Consider the following 20,000-nt stretch of genomic DNA (forward strand, 5'->3'; position numbering starts at 1 on the left):
ATTACATTACATTATTACATTACATTGTTATTACATTACATTGTTACATTACATTGTTATTACATTACATTATTGCATTACATTATTACATGACATTGTTATTATATTACATTATTACATTACATTGTTATTACATTACATTATTGCATTACATTATTACATGACATTGTTATTATATTACATTATTACATTACATTGTTATTACATTACATTATTGCATTACATTATTACATGACATTGTTATTATATTACATTATTACATTACATTGTTATTACATTACATTATTACATGACATTGTTATTACATTACATTATTACATTACATTGTTATTACATTACATTATTGCATTACATTATTACATTACATTGTTATTACATTACATTATTACATTACATTGTTATTACATTACATTGTTACATTACATTGTTATTACATTACATTATTGCATTACATTATTACATGACATTGTTATTATATTACATTATTACATTACATTGTTATTACATTACATTATTACATGACATTGTTATTACATTACATTATTACATTACATTGTTATTACATTACATTATTGCATTACATTATTACATTACATTGTTATTACATTACATTATTGCATTACATTATTACATTACATTGTTATTACATTACATTGTTATTACATTACATTGTTATTACATTACATAACATTATATTTTTTTTTTGTTACATTAAATAAAGAAGTTGAATACTATACTCAAATCACACTTGTTTAATAAATATCATCGTCGCATCTTTTTTTTTTACAATTCTTTGAAGTTGCGTTTTCTTAATAAAAAGAAATATAGTCAAAAAATCCTCTGCAATTAGCGCCCTAAATTTTCATATTACAGCATATGTTCTTCAGAATTGTCTGGTCTATTTCCTGTTTCCTTTGATCCAACTCGTTTAATTTGTTGGTTTAGGTGCAGGGTTTCCCAAACTCTAAGACCCCATGGTGCCCTTGAGCAAGGCAAAGGTTTTTCACAGAGCACTAACAAGATAATTTCTAAAATAAATATAAAAACATTAATTTCAAATTTTAACTCATGCTTGTTCATTAATTATTCCTGTTCGTGATTTTGCTATATTTTTGTGTTCACGGCCATTTTTTTTTTTTTTTTTTTTTTGAGGAATCCAAAATTATTGCATTTTTTGTCAATTTATTTTTTATTTACTTTTTTCATGAACCATCCTGAAACGTTTTACACCTATAGTTATGTATTATATTTCTTTCCAGTAAAAAAAAAATCAAAAATTAAATGTCTGCAGCCATTTAATTTTTCCATATAAAGCATTTGGTCCTCTTTAAGAAAGGGCTTCTGGAACCCCTCAGCCTCACTCAGACAGACCCAGGGCTCCGTGGAGCCCACTTTGGGAAACCCTGGTCTAATGGTCTCCATTAATTCGCTGTTTTGATACCTTATTGTAACATGGCTTCCTACTCTTGTAGGTTCTTTCCAAGAACTCCTGGCTTTTGGAACTCTTCACACTGACATTTTTCCTCCTACATATAGCTTTCATCTTTTCAAGACTAAAAACAATAGCCATCTCCTGTATTTGAGACAATCATTGTTTGTTCTTGTTATCTGCTTACATTAAGTGGCTTCACGCCTTGTCTGGAGCGATTTAAAATAAAGACTCATAATTTACTTAATCGATTTCAATCAAGTGAAACATGCATATAACAGGTTTTATCATAATATGTCAATTTGACCTAAGTTTTAGATATTATGAAAAGTTCGTCTCTTTTTTTAATGATAATAGCACTTAGCAGTCAGTTCTTATGGTTCCAGTCTTTTGCTAAAAAGAACGGATCTATTAGAAAACTGGAGTTATCTGCCTTCAGCAGAGTGACGACAATTGCAAAAGCGTCAACTCCCACTTTCCTCACTCACTTTTTACGTTTTTCTTTCTTTTTGTTTCCGTTTTTCTGGCATTTTTTTTACGATTTTTTTTTTCTTTTATAGGGTTTTCCTTTCTTTTTCATTGTTTCGTGTGTGTGTGTGTGTGTGTGTGTGTGTGTGTGTGTGTGTGTGTGTGTGTGTGTGTGTGTGTGTGTGTGTGTGTGTGTGTGCGATGATAAAGAAAGACCTTTTCAATTATTTCCTATTATTCTCGCAACGACTCGATACTCGTGTAGATCTTGTTTGAATAAAGTTTCTTCAAGCATACTCTGATTTCTTGTACTCATTTATTATAAACTTTCTCGGTTAAAGGGAAATAACCGCTATCTCTATCTCTACTTTAACATTTAATTTTACTTTAAAAGGAACTTTGCATGTGTGTGTGTGTGTGTGTGTGTGTGTGTGTGTGTGTGTGTGTGTGTGTGTGTGTGTGTGTGTGTGTGTGCGAGAGCGAGAGAGTGTGTGTGTGCGAGAGCGAGAGAGTGTGTGTGTGCGAGAGAGAGAGAGAGAGAGAGAGAGTGTGTGTGTGTGTGTGTGTGTGTGTGTGTGTGTGTGTGTGTGTGTGTGTGTGTGTGTAAGTTCATTCCTTATGGACTCGAAAACGGCCGCTTTTTATGAAATTTTTACATGAAAATACTTTATGTTCCTGGCAGTGTTCTCAGATGGGTTTTGTATCGGAATATCTTCAATAAGTATTGATAATCGATAATCAAAATAATTCGATGAAAGAGGAAACAGGCGATTTTGACCAAAGTTAACACCCTACACAGCCTAACATCACAAGTGTATTTGAAAAGTTCTACAACCACACAAGCCAAAAGGCCCGACATAAAATCAACAGTAGGTTCTTTGATATGATAGGGGCGCGTTCGAAATGAATGTTTTGTTTAAAGTACAATTGCATCATGATACTTGACTTTTTCATTTTGAACTTAAATTACAGCCATTATATATAAAAGATAATTTTATAAAATCGACAGTAAGTTCTACAGTGCAATGTAGACTACAAAGTATTGTGGACTAACTCACTGCTGGGAGGCGTGTGAAGCTTCCTTGCGATGGGTCCCTAACTAGAGCAGGCAATCAATCGATTTGATTGAAAATAGACAATTTCAACGATTTCAAATGGCAATGAAAATATGTGTTGATCATCATTCAATCCTAGGCAATGTCGGTTTCCCTGCTAGTAAACTATAAATGCAATTTTCTCCGTTTGCTACTTAGGCACTTCTTTGTTATAATAGTAAAATTTGAAAACTGAAACATTGAACTTCAAGTAAAACCAATTGTATCTACTTAGTTGGCATGTCGTAGTAATGAACAAATCCAAAAATTGTGAAAAACGATAAATTGGCCTGAGATTTTCAGTTTTCAGAAAATAATTACCTCCCTTGTTACGATTTCAGATCTCTGGGTTTTTTTTTTTTATTTTTCTTGTACAGTTTAATCAAGACATTATAAAATGAAAATATCGGGAAAAAAAAAACAAAGGTTTTATTGTACGTATCCGTTTTGGAGTGAAGATCTAAAAAAAAAAAAAAAAACATCCCTAAATTTGATCGAGTAGTTTTGGGGGGATTTTTTTTTTTTTTTTTTTTTTTTTTTTTTACAGTGGAAAAACGTTTTTATGACAGCACGTTGAAGATAGCCCTCTTGGAAATTTTTGACCATGCCACGGGCAGATAACTCAATTTAAAGCGCCGACACTTCCTCTCCATCTTTAATAATAGCTTTTCTTCCTAAAAATCAAACCATTTGCTTGGTATCATAACAAATTGCTTTTTTCGCTATAAAAAAGAAAACTACTTGATGAAATTAAGTGAAAAAATTTTTTCAGAGAACTTCATTCCATAATGGATACGTACAATATAAACTTTTTTCGATATTTTCATTTTTTAATGTCTTCATTAAACTGTACAAGTACCTAATTTTCTATCTCATCGGTTTTCATAATTTGGGGATATGTTCATTACAGCGACATGACAATTACGTTAGATATTGCTGATTTTACTTGAAACTCAATATTTCGATTTTCGAATTTCTTTATTATAACGAATAAGCGCCACAACTTACTGCAGATCGTTTCAAAAGCAAACGAAGTAATGTCCGACCACTTAGAATCCTTTTAATCATCATTGAAATCAACAAGAAAAAAAAGAAAAAAAATCAACAATAAATCTTGGGTTTGTTTTACTATACACATAGATTCGAAAAAGTTGTCAAAAAACAAATATATAACAAATAAATGTTATCAAAGGCAAGATAAGTTACTTTTCTACCTAACTGGATATTTTTTTAGTGTTTTTATTTAATGTAACATGTTTATTCAGCTCGAAAAACAGTGCTTACCGATGTATTTGAAAATTACAAATGGCGGCAGACTCTTTGTTGACTATGGTAAGTTTGGGAAAAGGAGTTAAAAATTAAAAAAAAACTATACAAAATACTGTTAGAAACTCGTTAAATATATGTTACTGTGACATAGGCTGACATATATTCGGTGGGTTTTTAACAGTATTTTGTATAGTTTTTTTTATTCTTTTTCCCACACTTGCCGTGTTCAACAGAGAGTCTGGCGCCATTTGTAATTTTCATATACATCGGTAAACACTGTATGTTTTTCGAGCTGAATAAACATGTTACATTAAATAAAAACACTAAAAAATATCCAGTTAGGTAAAAAAGTAACTTATCTTGCCTTTGATAACATTTATTTGTTATATATTTCTTATTTAACAACTTTTTCGAATCTATGCGTACAGTAATACAAACCCGAAATCTTTACTATCTTAAAATAAAAAAAATATATATTTTGCATAATTATTTTTATCGTATTAAGTTCAATTAGTTATGTTAATTTTTTAATGTATTTAACTTCACACAAAATTGAGCAAAAAAAATTAAATTAAAAAAATATGTAATTCATAAATGTCAAACAAAAAGCTTTCAGATTAAGTGTAGTATGTGCTCTGTCCTCTTTCATTGAAGGGGGGGGGGATTTTACGTAAATCGCCATTGATCTAAGGGGGATAACTCCATTTTCATTCGTTCATTTTTTCTTATTTTTGTTTGTTTTTCATACCAGAGTTTAGGACAAACACAACATTGATTAATTGTAAAAAAAAAAAAATTAAAAAAATAAAAAAAATAAAAAAGTGCGACTACATATATTTTAATCTTAATGAAAACATTTTTAAAAAAATCTATGAAAACTTTATTTTAATGTTACAACGTTTACAATATTAATAACAAAAAACATGTCTTTAAGATTACAAAAAAAAAAACAAAAAAACGTGCGATAATACTTCCTATTCACTTTCTTCTCCACGAAGGCAGAGTTAGACACAAGGTCGGTTTTTAACGTGGGGAAAATCCAGCTCCCCCATAAAGGGCACTCTGGATAGGAACAAAAAATAAAAATTACCTCAATCTAGAAGGATTTCTTCTCCACTGACCGAGATCAGAAAAGATGAAGTGTAGTATCAGAACAGATACTACACTTTGATGATAGTTGAAGAAGAGTTCGATATGTTATTAAAGAGAGCTGCGTCCTGCGACTCGACGATTTTTTATATAACAAAGTTTTACACGTTATTAACATAACTTACATTGTTACAAAAAAAATAGTTGCAACTTTTATTTTTGTAATGCTTTCATTTATTGTTTGTTTGTTTTTAATACCAGTCATACCTTTCTTTTCTTACAATTCCTCGAAGTGCCGTTATTTTCGACCGAACTCCAATCTATGGTCCGTCCTTGCCACTCTTTCACATAAAACACTTTTCTAACCAAAATCACTATCAATAATTTCCCCCACTCTCTGTCGGTGCCTTACCCTAAAAGTAGATTCCGTAAACAAAGCTTCTTTCCAAGAACTGCCTGCCTGTGGAACTCTATTCTGCTTATCTGCTTTCCAACTTACTACAATATTGTCGTCTTCGTGTCTAACGTAAACAAAGTCTTATTGAACACTTGAACAGTCCTCGTAAATAATCTAATTATAGGCAAATCTTCAACACAAATGATTACTACACTACTGTCCCAATGATTACCGTACACATATTAACCCTTATTCTCGAGTGGTCTCATGGCCTTGATACGTAGTGACCTCTTTATAAAAAAAACAACAAAAAAAAAGTTACGTTCGTTTCATTGTCTTAAATTCTTGCGCGAAAAAAAAATGAATGAATCTCTTAGTTAAATGGAGTTATCTCCCTTAGATCACTGGCGAATTATGTAAAAGGTCCGTGTAAGGGTACGGCATCTTTCCACCCTAAAAGAGCTTTAAAATGACCACTAGTGTAGGTTTTCGGTGGTGCTAAAAACAAAAATAACCTTTAAAATTTCAGTAAACGAATAGTTTCCAAGATGTGAAAAAAGTTATAGTTTCAAAAAGTTGGGGATCACTTTTCTATATTAATTTAACGTAAAATGAGCACCCACCTTTTTGTTGAGAGTGGGGGGGGTTCAACATAAAATGTACACAATTTAACGTAAAATAGGTGATTGTAGCCCGGTAGAACAACACAAAACCTACCTTAAAACCTTTCGGATGTGCCGAAAACAAATATTGCATTTCAAATTGGGACCGGCAACTAATTTGTGCGTACAACAATGGCCACCACTTATGACATAAAAAATTACATTATTTAATATCTGAAAAACTATTTATTTGCGGAAAATTTAAATGCAATATTTTATGTTATAAGTGGTTGGCATTTTTGTACGTGCAAGCACGTGCACATATTTTTTATTGCATGAAACCTGCAAAAAACTATCTTTTCAGTATCATGGAAACTATTTACCTGTCCCAATTTTAAATTCGATATTCGTTTTCAGCACATCCGAAAACCCATAGAAAACAATTATAAGGTAGGTTTTGTGTCTACCGGGCTACAATTACCTATTTTACGTTAAACTGTGTTCATTTTATGTTGACCAACCCCCACTCTCAACAAAACAGTGGGTGCTCATTTTACGTTAAATTAATATAGAAAAGTGATCCCCAACTTTTTGAAACTATAACTTTCTTCACATCTTGGAAACTAATTGTTTCGTTTTCAGCACTCCCGAAAACCTATAATAGTTGTTATTTTAAAGGATTTTTTGAGGGTCGAAAGATGCTGCACTTTTTTAATGAAATTCATTTTTTCGCCTTTCAAAATTCGCTATTCTAACAAAGAAGCGACGCTTTTTTTCCAGATAATATAATGATTTTATAATTTTTGCGGTAAAAATAGTAAAATCAAATGGTATTTATTAAAAAGTAATTAAATTGTTTACTTTTCCATTTTTATTTTGCAAAATTATTTAGCAAATAATTAAACGAATTGAGACAATTCAGAATCTTAACTAATTGTTCTAAGGGAGGTAATTCTATTATACTAAAAATTGTAAGAAAAAATGATTTTTTTTTTCCAATTACTTTATTTAATGTAACAAAGTTTTATAACATTAATAACAAAACATGTAAAATGCGATGATATCGTAATTTTTTCTTAAACAAAAGTAATTGTAAGGAAATAAATTTTTTTTCAACATTTTTAGTAAAATAGAGTTATCTCTATTAGAATAATGAGTTATGATTCCGAATTGCCCAAATTGATCTATAATACAAATTTTCTAATTTTTTTTCCATAAAATAATTTGCATAGTGGCCTAATTTGCAAAAATTTTAAGGAAACCAAGTAATATTTTCAAAATAAAGCAAAAAAAATATATATGATAATCTGAAATATTTGAAAAATTAAAATTTAAAATCTGCAAAAAATAAAGCAAGGTAAAAATAATATGGTGCATTAGTTTCGCCTTTATACCGATTTCAATGTAAGACGAAACTGATCACAAACATTTGACAGCAGCTATTTGAAGTGCTGAAGTTTTCCTTTAAACTGTCGAATACCGTTAAAATGTTTGTGCAAAAAAAAAAGAAAATAACTTTACTTCAGCTTGCAATGGTCTCAACACACACAAAAACAACAATCATTTTTCTTTTCCTTTCTTTCTTCCTACTTACATGCGAATCAACCATAAGTTCAAACAACTCTGAGTCAACAAAAAAATGTTCTTTCCACTGAAAAAATACCGGATTTTTATATGCCCAAATTTAACCGCGTCTTAACTTGTATACGTTACCTTTTCATTTCCTATCAGTCGCAAAGAAACAGAGACTTAATCTTGATTTTTATTATAACTGACAATAATAAAGAAAGGGAAGAATTATCATGTATGCAAATATTATTTTTATAAACCTGCCCTGAGCCGAGACCTCTCCTGTTAGGCCGTCAGAGGTCGAACTCAGATAGTTATAATGTTCTTGACAACACTCACGGTCCCCGAGTCCCAATAAGACTCAAAGGCAATTCTAAGTGAAATCTTGTTAGCATCTAATGTCCTCTCGCACACCTCTGCTGTACAAAAGAATGGATTAATCTTTGCTAGATCGATCAGTTTGAGTCTTCTTAACTTTTTACAATATGTACATGCCACCCGTCGATGTTTGTTTCCATGATTGTTGTCACACTCTACCCTGATCTCATGATCACACAGGCTGCATGCAGCAATGGTCGTCTTTGTCGGATGCTTCTTCGCAATTGTGAGGCCCCTTTAGAACCATGGGCTTCATCAGAAACGTGCGCTTTCTCTACTCATGTCTCGTGACCATCTTCAGACTCTGTTTCATCATCGGGTATCAGACTTTCTGACCTGCTCTCTAAAGATATTGTGCTGTTGGAATCTTCTTCTGACAAGAATACACTGTATTGAGGGTGCAGGTCTTTCATGTGTCGGAGCAATCCATCCACCAAGACGGACTGTGGACTTATTATCTCAATTACCCAACCCTGGCGAAATATCATGGTACACGGACTCTCTAGTGCATTCAGCCACACATAGTTTCCAATTTAGTAGAGACTATGCTCGGGGCCTGCTACTGGTCGCATAGCATCGATTCCTTTCACCTGGACCTCATCCCGGTATATAGCATTGATGACTCATCATCTTTTGGAGTTACGTTGTACCAGTAGACCAGCTCTGGTATGAAGCAGTGCACTCTAGTTGCAATCCGTTTCACAGTGCGACGGCATCACTTTCCTTTGCCATTCCTGGTCAGGGCATATGCACAGCAAAATCTCAAGTTCACACCTAATTCATCTGCGAACATTCTGAATTCTTCACTGCAGAAGACTGTGTCATTATTTGTCAGTAGTTCACGATGTGAGCCACGTTAAAAAAAAAAACACTTCCAGTTGGCGAATTATAATTGTTGTCCTGCCATGCTAATTGCCTCCTCACTGAAAACCATGACGGGCCACAATCCATGATAGTTAGGGAATGGTAAGCACTGTAGTGTGTCATGTCCATTCTCAACTGTTGCCAATCACTACTTACTGCTACTTTTCCTTTCTCCTAGTGAACTGGCGCTGGATCTATAGATTGACATTCCATGCACGTCCGTATTGCAAATCTGATTGCTGCTTTTATCACCGCAGGGCAAATGCTTCAAGCAAAATAAGCAGTGCGTTGCACTCCTGGATCTCCACTCTTTCTGTGAATGGCCATGACCTAGGCTGCATCCAGCTCAGTGACATGCATTCCACTGATCAGTGGCTCAGGGCCCTGTGTCCTTTTTCATGGCATTGAAGCACCATTGTGGTACATGCGTCAATTGATCAACCATGTTGTGAATTGACGCAACCAATGTCACATCTACTGAGAGCCCACATTCCTTCACCAATTCTTTGAGGGCATTTAGTCATATCATAACGAGTATCACACTAGCAACCTTACGTTTTCGCACTGAGAGTGTCTGACACCCATTTGTGAATACATGCAGAGTTGGTCTTTATGTGCACCATCTTGGTCTGCCACTGAAGCGATAAGTTAATTCCCTTCAACACGGCATTCAATTCAGCCGGATTAATATGCTGCACATCGTTCTCAGGTCGCAACCAACAAGCGTTCTCCACCACAGTTCCATTTCTTTCCAATGTCACTACAGTTGCTTGTGCACTGGAATCGACCCATATGTTCAGTTCCTGGCTGTCCACGCACCAGTTTCTACAAGCTGGATCATTCCATTTAACTGTGCCCACAGTCTTGCACATCATATGGCAGAGTAGAGAGTCTGTAATCTTGTTATTCTAGCCGTTTGTGATTGAACAGGCTCTCTCTCTTTATTACTCCACATGCCACATGCAGCCACACACATACAGGGAGGTGCCCTACGAGCTTTCCACACAAGGAAAATGCAGTTTGTTGTGTTATGATATTGGGAATTTCTGGGATTGCATTCCCTCATTTCCAGCGCAAGGCACTATGATGTAAATGCAGTGCTCCCAGAGATTGTTATTTACGTTGATGGAATGTGGAGTTCAGCATTAATTGACACAGATGCTTGCATAGAATAATAGATGCGAATTGATGTCCATCCTGGAAAACAGGAAACGTGGACGTCCTGACTATTGGAAGCTCGTCCCACGTAAGAGATGTAGTCACTATTTCAACAAACGACAGCGACTGCATTAGGATTGATACTCTGGTGGTGTGTGGTAATCCATTGGGATTTGATCTGTTGTTAGGGATTGATGCGATAAAAGCATTCAGAGGCATCACTGTTGGACCTATGGGTGCAGTCTGGATCATCATTAGGAAATTCTTCACATGGGCGGCTACCTCCATCAATGAACCGGATTTTACTGCTACATTCGACTATCAGAAACGAGCATGGATTGCAGCATGGAAATGGGCAGATAACTGCCCACCTGAAGGACTGCATAATGGAGTGCCAGAACATTGAGTGGCTGCAAAACTTCGACCAGATTATGATCAAGAACTCTGGGCATGGATGGACAAGGGTTCGCTTGTGCCATACTCAGAAGAAAGACATATCTCTCAAGGGATTAATTCTGATGATGGTCGTAGTGCAATAGAATAAGGCAAAGGTGCAACCAGTGACGGATTACCGTAAACTTAACAATTATGTCAAGTTCTACTTACTTGTTCCCTCTTAAAGGCAGAGTTAGACACAAGGTCGATTTGTGAGGGAAATCAGTTGTTTGGGAGAAAAGAAATCCTTTTGAAATCCTTTCCTTTCAAAACCCATTAGTAAGATATTACTCATATTTCTTTCTTAGACAAAATGTCTTTTTCTTTAATCAAAACAAAAAAAAAAATACTCATCTTCTTTTGTGTCAAGTATTCATGTTTTCTTTTTATTTCATTCATTTTATTTTGCAGAATGTTTCAACTGCACGACAATAAAAGCCCTCAAAGAACGAATTACTGATCTAGAAAGCAAGGTAAAATATTCTATCAATATTATTTACTTATTAAATCAGCCAATTTGGCATAATGATTAGAGCGTTTGCTAATGTACCCAAGAGATCAGGGTTCAATCCATACTAAAAAAAAAAAGATTGATGCTTCGTTGTTAATCATTCAACATTATATGGTGAAGATTAAGGATAAGTGGAGAAATAATTTTACCTTTACGTAAACTTCAATGCAGTAGTTAATGAAAAAAGAACCTCTTCACTCTCGATTGTAGCCGATCACTTTACATTTTTTTTTTCTTACTTACTTATTAATAACTATCAAAGGGCGCCCGACCTTGCCGGTCATAAAATATACTTAGATATATTTAAATTCATACAGATTTCGCATTTATTATTACAGAGATAATTCTCTAGTGAATATTGTATATATATATATTAGTAAAGTATATTAGTAAAAATAGTAACCGTATTATTTTACATTTTTTTTTTTTATTGAGGAAGTGGTATTATCCACTGGAGAGCCATGTATGAAACAGCTGTCCTGTTTTTAAATCTCCGAAACAGCTTCATGGTAAGCAGCTGATGATCCCCGTTTTCTATTTACAAAATTTTAGTTAAGGTTTTCTATTTTCATCCTTATGTAGTTAAATTCTGTTTTAAAATTGAAGACTTTTGCGAAATCGGCTTATGCAAATGCTCAGTCTATTTCTATTTATCTATATATCTATTAAAAACCTAACAGCCAGCCATGGTTCTCCCCAGAATGTGCTGCTGCTATCGCGCACAGAAATCACTTTTTCCATAGCTACCAATGTAATAGATGCACTGAGACTAAAGCTGCTTTCAGATCTGCCAGCAACCACTGTAAAAAAGTAATAAAAAATGCAAGAGAGCTATATGCCCAGTCTGTTAAATCCAAAGTAGCTGATCAGCGGCTTGGATCCCACCAGTTTTGGCAAATAACAAATAGGATCCTGAACAGAAGTGTGCGTTCTATCCCAACCATTATGAATGGACCAGAGGTCATCTCCTCAGCGTCAGACAAGGCCAAACTATTTGCAAAGAACTTTGCAGCTAATTCTACCCTATGCGACGAAGGCCATCAACTCCCCATATTTCCTCCTATAACACAGAACAAGCTAGGTAACATACAGATATCCGTGCATGAGGTCGCCAAGCTAATAAAAAACCTAGATTCCAGTAAAGCAACTGGCCCTGACAGCATCCCAATTATAGTGTTGAAAAAGCTTCAACCAGAACTTGCTCCCATACTTACGAAACTATTTAAGCGCTGCCTTAAGGAGAAGTGCTTTCCAACCCTCTGGAAGACCTCATCAGTTTGCCCTGTATTTAAGAATTTAGGTGATAACTCATCTCCCTCTCAGTACAGACCAATAAGTCTCCTGTGTGTTATGAGTAAGTTGCTGGAATCCATATTAAATAGAGAAATAGTCAACCACCTCAGCAGGAATAACCTTCTTAGTGACATACAATATGGTTTCCGCTCTGCAAGATCTACCGCAGATGTGCTGACGGTTATATCCCACAGGATTAGTGAATCTCTTGACAAAGGCTTCCTTTCTAGGGCAATTGCTCTTAACATATCAAAGGTCTTCGACAAGGTATGGCATAAGGGTCTACTTCACAAGATTTCCAGCTACGGTATAACTGGAAATGTTTTCTCAATCATTAAATCATTTCTCTCCGATAAGCTCATAAGAGTAGTGATAGATGGACAAAAATCGGAGGCCTGCAATATAAATGCTGGAGTCCCTCAGGGGTCAATCCTGGGCCCAACTCTCTTCCTGATCTACATCAATGACCTCCCTAAACACATACTTAAATCATTCGTTGACATCTATGCTGATGACACGACCATCTACGGCAACACATCAAAGGCTGTAAATGACAAAGTTCTCTCGGATTCTCTCTCCTCTGATCTCGAGCGCGTGGTTCAGTGGGGGAAGATGTGGCTGGTTACCTTTAATGCATCCAAAACCAAACTCCTATCCTTACATCATCAACGCTCTGATCCCCAGCTGGCATCAATTGTGATGGATGGCTCTCGTCTGGGTGAGGCCCCGTGTTTTGACAAGCTTCTGGGTTTGACCTTTACTCCTGATCTGAAATGGAACACGTACATCAAGTCTGTTGCCAAGGTCGCTGGAAAGATGGTGGGATCCTTCTACCTCTCCAGAAGATATCTCACTACTGATGCAATTCTCTATCTATATAAAAGCCAAGTACGTCTAAGGATGGAATACTGTTGCCATATCTGGGCAGGAGTTGCCAAAAACAGCCTATCATGCCTTGACAGAGTACAAAATAGACTTTGTGGTTTAGTGGGGGATGCCCTTTTCTCTACCCTGCAACCTCTCTCCCACAGAAGAGACATTGCGAGCCTATCCTTGTTTTATCGTTATTTTCATGGCAGGTGCTCGTCTGAACTCCAATCCCTGGTCCCCCCTCGCCAATCTTTCACGAAAAACACCCGTCTAGCTGAATCCACTGTGAAAAATTTCCCCCACTCTATATCTGTGCCTAAATCAAAACGTGGATTCCATGAACAAAGCTTATTTCTTAGAACTGCACGCCTGTGGAACTCTGTTCCGTCTGCCTGCTTCCCTCTGGACTACAATTTGGATGTCTTGAAGTCCAATGTTAACAAATTCCTAATGAACCGCCCCCTTAAGTAAACACTTCATCAAATCTCCACACTAACGTAATGTACTTGCAATAACCCTTATCCCTGAGTGGCTTCCGGGCCTTGATAAGTGGTGATCACTGTGTAAAAAAAAAAAAAAAAAAAATTTAACAATTTTAGTAAAGGCTTTTTTTTTTTCTTCATCCTTATATAAATGAATTCTCTTTGGTCATTATAAACATTTTAAAAGTCGGATTATGTAGGTGCTAAGTCTGCGATAGGTTAAAGTTGGCATATTTTTTCCATCCGGGAATTTAAACTGTATTCTTTATTTTTATTTTTGCATTTTTTTATTCAAAGCTTCTTTAGATTATATATATATATATATATATATATATATATATATATATATATATATATATATATATATAATAAATTCCACATCCAAACAACGTCGCAGCCTAAAAGAGCCAAGAAGTCAATGAACCGGAAGTCCAAGACTCGAGTTTCGCCCTTATTTAGGCTCACCAGTTAGATACATCCGAACTAAGGATTCGAAACTCGAGCCTCTTGCATGCAAGGCAAGCACTCTGCCAACTGAGCAAACGCCCCCCCCCACACACACACACAAGAAATTCTATTAACTAACACAAATCAAGCAATCCGACTGTGAAATGAACCTACTTCATCTCAACAAGGGACGCGGTCATGTAACCAGCTTATAACCCCAAACCGAAGTCTCACAAATTGGAGTTTCAATTCGAAAGGACGATGCCATCGAGCAATGCTAACCTAGTGAGCAATTAATGATAGGATCTTCAGAATGTGAGCGATTATATATAATAAATTCCACAGCCAAACAACTTCGTAGCCTACAAGAGCCATTAATTAATGCTTATGCAGTCATCAGTGTAGGTAACAATTCCTGCCAGTCATGAGACTCAAACCGAGCCACGAAGCCACCTTTTGTTTCATTCGCTAAGCCCCTACCTTAGAACCACAGGATTAAAGGGAATTAAAAACTATTAAATGCCTGAATTTAGGCGAATACAATAACTGTCTAAGGTGTTTGCATGAGTGGGAGGCGTGAACGTTGCATGGACGCTAGTTGATTGCCTTATGTATAATTTCACAGGCAATGCTCATCCTTAGGTATTCTTAAAAGGGGTTTGATAATCATAGTTAAGTAACAATTAATCATTTGTACCTACAGAGACTAATGTCTCATGTTTATGCAATCATCAGTGTAGGTAACAATTCCTGCCGGTCATGAGATTTTGACCTGACCACAAAGCCACCTTTTGCTGGATTTGCTGAGCCTCTATTTCAGGGCAATCCAGCAATTATGACTTGAGTGAAGGGAATTAAGGACTATTAAATGCTGAATTCAGGCGAATACAATGATTTCAAAAGTTAAAAAAAAAAAAAATAACTTTGGTGCCATCAGTTAGAATCAAAAGCAAAACATTTGGTGATCCAGCTGTGTTCTCTTATTTAACGCTCCAGCCGCATTCCCTACCATTTAAGTTTACCTGACTGATAGATAAAAAAGATTTAAACTTAAACCGATTCTAGCTTTGATTCAATCTATGCGTGTGTAAAGCTAATAAAAAATATGTCGGCAAGTTGAAATGAACAGTTTGCATTTCTTTTCTCTTTTTTGGGTTACCAGCATGATAACGATCTCTTTTCATAACAGCCATTGCTTTCACTATCAGGTAGGATGGGAGAAGAAAATAATAGAGTAAAACGCTAACGTTATGCGGTAATGTTTGCATCCTCGCATCTAAGTTGCAAGTTGGGCTGTCAGGCTGTGGGCTTTGCTTCAGTAAACTCTTTCCTTTTAAATCAAAAACATCTCAGCAAGAGCAAACCTTCTCTCTGGCATATAATCGTGATTCGATTTGGACGGGGGTTAGTTATTCAGCCGGAATATTCTGAAGTGAGAGGGTCCCAATTAGACTCTTCAAGCCTCTCCTCGTTCTTTCGTCAATGTCTTCTTTTTCTCATCCTATTTTATTCTCTTCTCATCTCTGCTCCTATCTGGTGATTTTCGTGAGGTTGCACCTTGTATACCAAGAGGAGTATAAGCGAAATTCCTATTATCTGAACCAATCAGAGAATTCCATCTCACCTCTTGTTCTCAATCATTGGTCAATCATAATCAATCACTTATGTTTGCTGTAAGATTCCCCGATTCTCACAGAAAGAGAGCATGGTTCAATTTTGGAGTCAACTTTGACACAACCTCTTCACATCATCCTGTCAGTACAACTGGTTTTGACAATAATAATTTTATCTGCACCTGGATTTAGGATTTGGCTAACTCACTCATGGTACGTTGGAACTTCAACTGACAATGTATATAAAAAGTAGAATGAAAAATGGTCGAAAGTTATACCCCGTTGGAATGAGAATAAACCTCCACCCAGATTCAATCTTTGATCAAATAGGGTGTTGATTCACCATCAATTTTCACTTCAGCCCGTGTATTCTTGGTCTATTTTGCATATCGCTAGGCGATTATGTCACATTTGCATGAGCAAAGAAATGAATGCGTAAGCTTATTAACTTATAACTAGCAGGACCTGTGGAAATTCCACAGCTGACTCTTTTATATGTAATATATTGATGTTAGCATTCTGTGGATGTTCAATGTAAATGGAGACGCCTTAATATTATTGTAACTCGTTTGTTAAAACTGCAAAAGTATTTATCTAAACTAACAGGAATGCCTGGCGTAACCCGGTCGTAAAATATGCTTAAGTTTTAATTTTTGCAGATTTTGTATCTATTTTTTTAGAGTCAATTTTCCAAAGAAAAACCAAAACTTATGAAGAAAAATGTGTGTGTATATATATATATATATATATATATATATATATATATATATATATATATATATATATATATATATATATATATCTTTATTCGATTGGCAAAATTTTAGAATAATTATAAAGAAGTGAACCATCGCGTAAATTCAATTAACTAAAAAATGGAAAACGGGGTGAGGAAAAGAAAAAAAATATATATAATGGGGCAAGTTATATGTACAATTCAATAAAATAAACTCCATACCACTACCAAATATTCTAAAAAATAATAATTTTCAGACTTATGACCCTTGAAAATGTTAGTCTGAACGAAAAGCGCTTTGGGTGTATTTTAACGATCTTGTTTTTAATCGACTTATTTATTTTATTGAATTGTACATATAACTTGCCCCATTATATATATTTTTTTTCTTTTCCTCACCCCGTTTTCCATTTTTTAGTTGATTGAATTTACGTGGTGGTTCACTTCTTTATAATATTATAATATATATATATATATATATATATATATATATATATATATATATATATATATATATATATAACTTGAGTTCGTTCAGTTATAATCAAAACCAAAATCAAAAGTTATGAAGAATTCTTGGTAAAATTATTTATAAAAAAATATATGACTTGAGTGCCATCAGCTATAATTGAAACTGAAATCAAAATTTATGAAGAAATCTTGATTAAATTATTTATTATAAAAAATGGAAGGGCATAACAATTAAATGACAGTCACTCGAAAGAAAAAAGATGTAAGTGTGACACACAAAATAACACACTTTATCGTATTAATATATAGATAAAAAAGAAAAGAAAAAATATTCAAGTATAAAAATTGAATTTTTTATGAGCAAAGAAGTGGAAGCTTAATATTAATAACTGATAATTTTATACAATAAAAAAAATGAACATATGTGTGTTGAGAAAGAGATGGAAAAGTAGAAAGAGAGCTTAAGTTTGAAATAGCAATAACATCAATTTTGTATTTTCTTATCGATTAGTTTCGTTTCAACGAGTTCAAGTAGTAAATAGAAATTAAATTGCAGAGTAATAGCAAGTGAATAAAGCCAACTAATAAATAATATTTTTCCCCCTAAATTCTCTCATTTCAGATGATCCAATCCTACCCAAACGTTCACGTCAGCGGTTGCGACGATTGTGGACAAGAATCGGTCGAAAGGAGAAGATTACCATCCGTGAAGGGCCAAAAAGGGGAATCTGGTGAGAAAGGTGAACGCGGTGCCCCAGGCCAACCTGGTCCACCCGGAAAGAAAGGAGAAATGGGCGTCACTGGACCGACAGGGATTCCCGGTCGACCTGGGAACGGCAATCACTATGTGGACTATGTGAAGACTGAGCAAAGAGGTGCGGGCATTGTTGGTCCACGGGGTCCACGTGGTCCTCCTGGGCCTCGGGGGCCAGAGGGTATGCCCGGAAGAGGTCTACCTGGCAAAGACGGACCGCCAGGACTTCCAGGTTTGCCTGGGGAACCCGGACTACCTGGACAGATTATTCAACTGGGAGACTTGCGCAGTAAGTCATTTTAAATAACGATTTTAAAAAGATTTTGTTCGCAGTCAGACAACTTGTGTGTTTTCCAATAATTTCAATCTTATACACTTTCATATGACATTTAAGTACACTTTATCTATTAATCAGTTTGTAATTAGTAAATCTATCGGGACCTATGGAAAGTCAACGGTTCTTTTCTAAATAAATCTGTATAAATTGCTGTTAATAATAACATCCTTTTAAAATATTAAATCTCTATCGGGGTGAACACTAATAAGATTAAATAACTCTTTCTCACTCCATAAAATTGCTATTTTCAACTAAATATTTTTTATAAATAAATAAAACAAACGTGTTTCTTATTTATGCTTATGAATTTTTGAGATGATGATTGATAATCTGAAGTATCTGGATAAGTCAGACTACTGTTCTCATCTTGAGCGCTATTTTCACATTTTAGTCAGTGTAACCTCCTCCAATCTTTTTTAAATATATCTTGTCAAACTCAGGAATCTGTCCGTCCAACTCGAAAACCTGGACAAAATCTCAAATGGAACCCTTTATTTAATAGATGCTAGGTTGTCCTGCCAAATTTTGTAGCTCTATGTGGTGAAACGGTGTGAGTATGTATAGAGTTTCCTCACTGTGGGCCCCACTCTTGTTGATGGGAGGTCACTTTATCATACTCATTTTTGCTCCTTGATACCTCATCTATCATTGTATGTAGTCAGTATAATAGTAAACCATATAAGAGCCTAATAGTGTACAAACAGACACATACATAGACATCTTGGTTTATATATATATATATATATATATATATATATATCATAATTTAGGTATTTAAATTTTATGATTTAAAAAGGTTAATTTCCAAATATAGAACTTTTATTGTATACAAAATAAAGAATACGGTTTAATAAATTTATTTCCTTAACCCATGAGTTTTCGATGTTTATCATCTCCTCAGAGAAAAATATTAGCAAATGTTATAAATGGTTTGCACCTTATTTGCTAAAGGCAATAAACATGAAAAATTCAAAGTTTTTAAAATTTTTAAATCATTTTAGCTACATAGAATAAGTGAAATCAGATATTGAGGCAGAACTTCAACTCCAAAATGAATGCTAAATCCTGAAATGGAAGTTGTATATATATATATATATATATATATATATATATATATATATATATATATATATATATATATATAGTATTTTTATTATACAAACATTATTGATGATGATATAAAAACAAACAAGAGCATACTACCACTATGAACTAAATAAACGGCTCCAATCAACATTCAGAATTACTAAATGCGACAAAGATTCACAAGTTTGACAAGATACATCAGAAGAAGGTTGGGGTTTACATCGACCAAAGCGTTGTGAAAATAACACTCTGTAAACTTACTCCACCCAAAAGATAGGAGGCAGCGCCCTGGGAGAATGTATCTCCTAGAACTGTACAGGACGTTATTGCTGTTCCTCAGTCAACAAGGAAAAGGCCACTTCAAAAATGGCTTCTACTCTATTGGCTTTGGAATCGAGGTATTTCCTTGGCGAGCTCTCGAATGTATAACGTCCATCAGTTTAACTACTGTTTCCTTTGTTAAACAAACACACAAGGTCCACGGTTTTAGTGTGACACAGATAACGTTAATCACTCTTTCACAGGCTAAATATCCAAGATATACAGTTTCAATATTATATAGATAGCGTTAGTCACAGTTATCTCCCCTCCCATATCCTACACATCAAATGTCGGCAGAGTTTTAGTATTACATGGATAACATTGATT

At 34.7% G+C, this 20,000-nt stretch overlaps 1 protein-coding gene across 2 annotated transcripts in view; it reads left to right on the forward strand.

Moving 5' to 3' along the window:
• The window catches only part of LOC145293755 (uncharacterized), a 312,307-nt gene that overhangs the window by 232,814 nt on the left and 59,493 nt on the right, over positions 1–20,000 (forward strand). For both annotated transcript variants that reach the window (XM_080140260.1, XM_080140250.1), the window contains exons 4-5: positions 11,164–11,225; positions 17,798–18,218. In XM_080140260.1, coding sequence (XP_079996386.1) covers positions 11,164–11,225; positions 17,798–18,218 — 483 coding nt within the window. The remainder of the gene's footprint in view (positions 1–11,163; positions 11,226–17,797; positions 18,219–20,000) is intronic.

The sequence above is a fragment of the Euprymna scolopes genome, chromosome 2 (genome assembly GCF_053919585.1).
Source record: "Euprymna scolopes isolate OS-2025 chromosome 2, ASM5391958v1, whole genome shotgun sequence".
Classification (NCBI taxonomy): Eukaryota; Metazoa; Mollusca; class Cephalopoda; order Sepiida; family Sepiolidae; genus Euprymna; species Euprymna scolopes.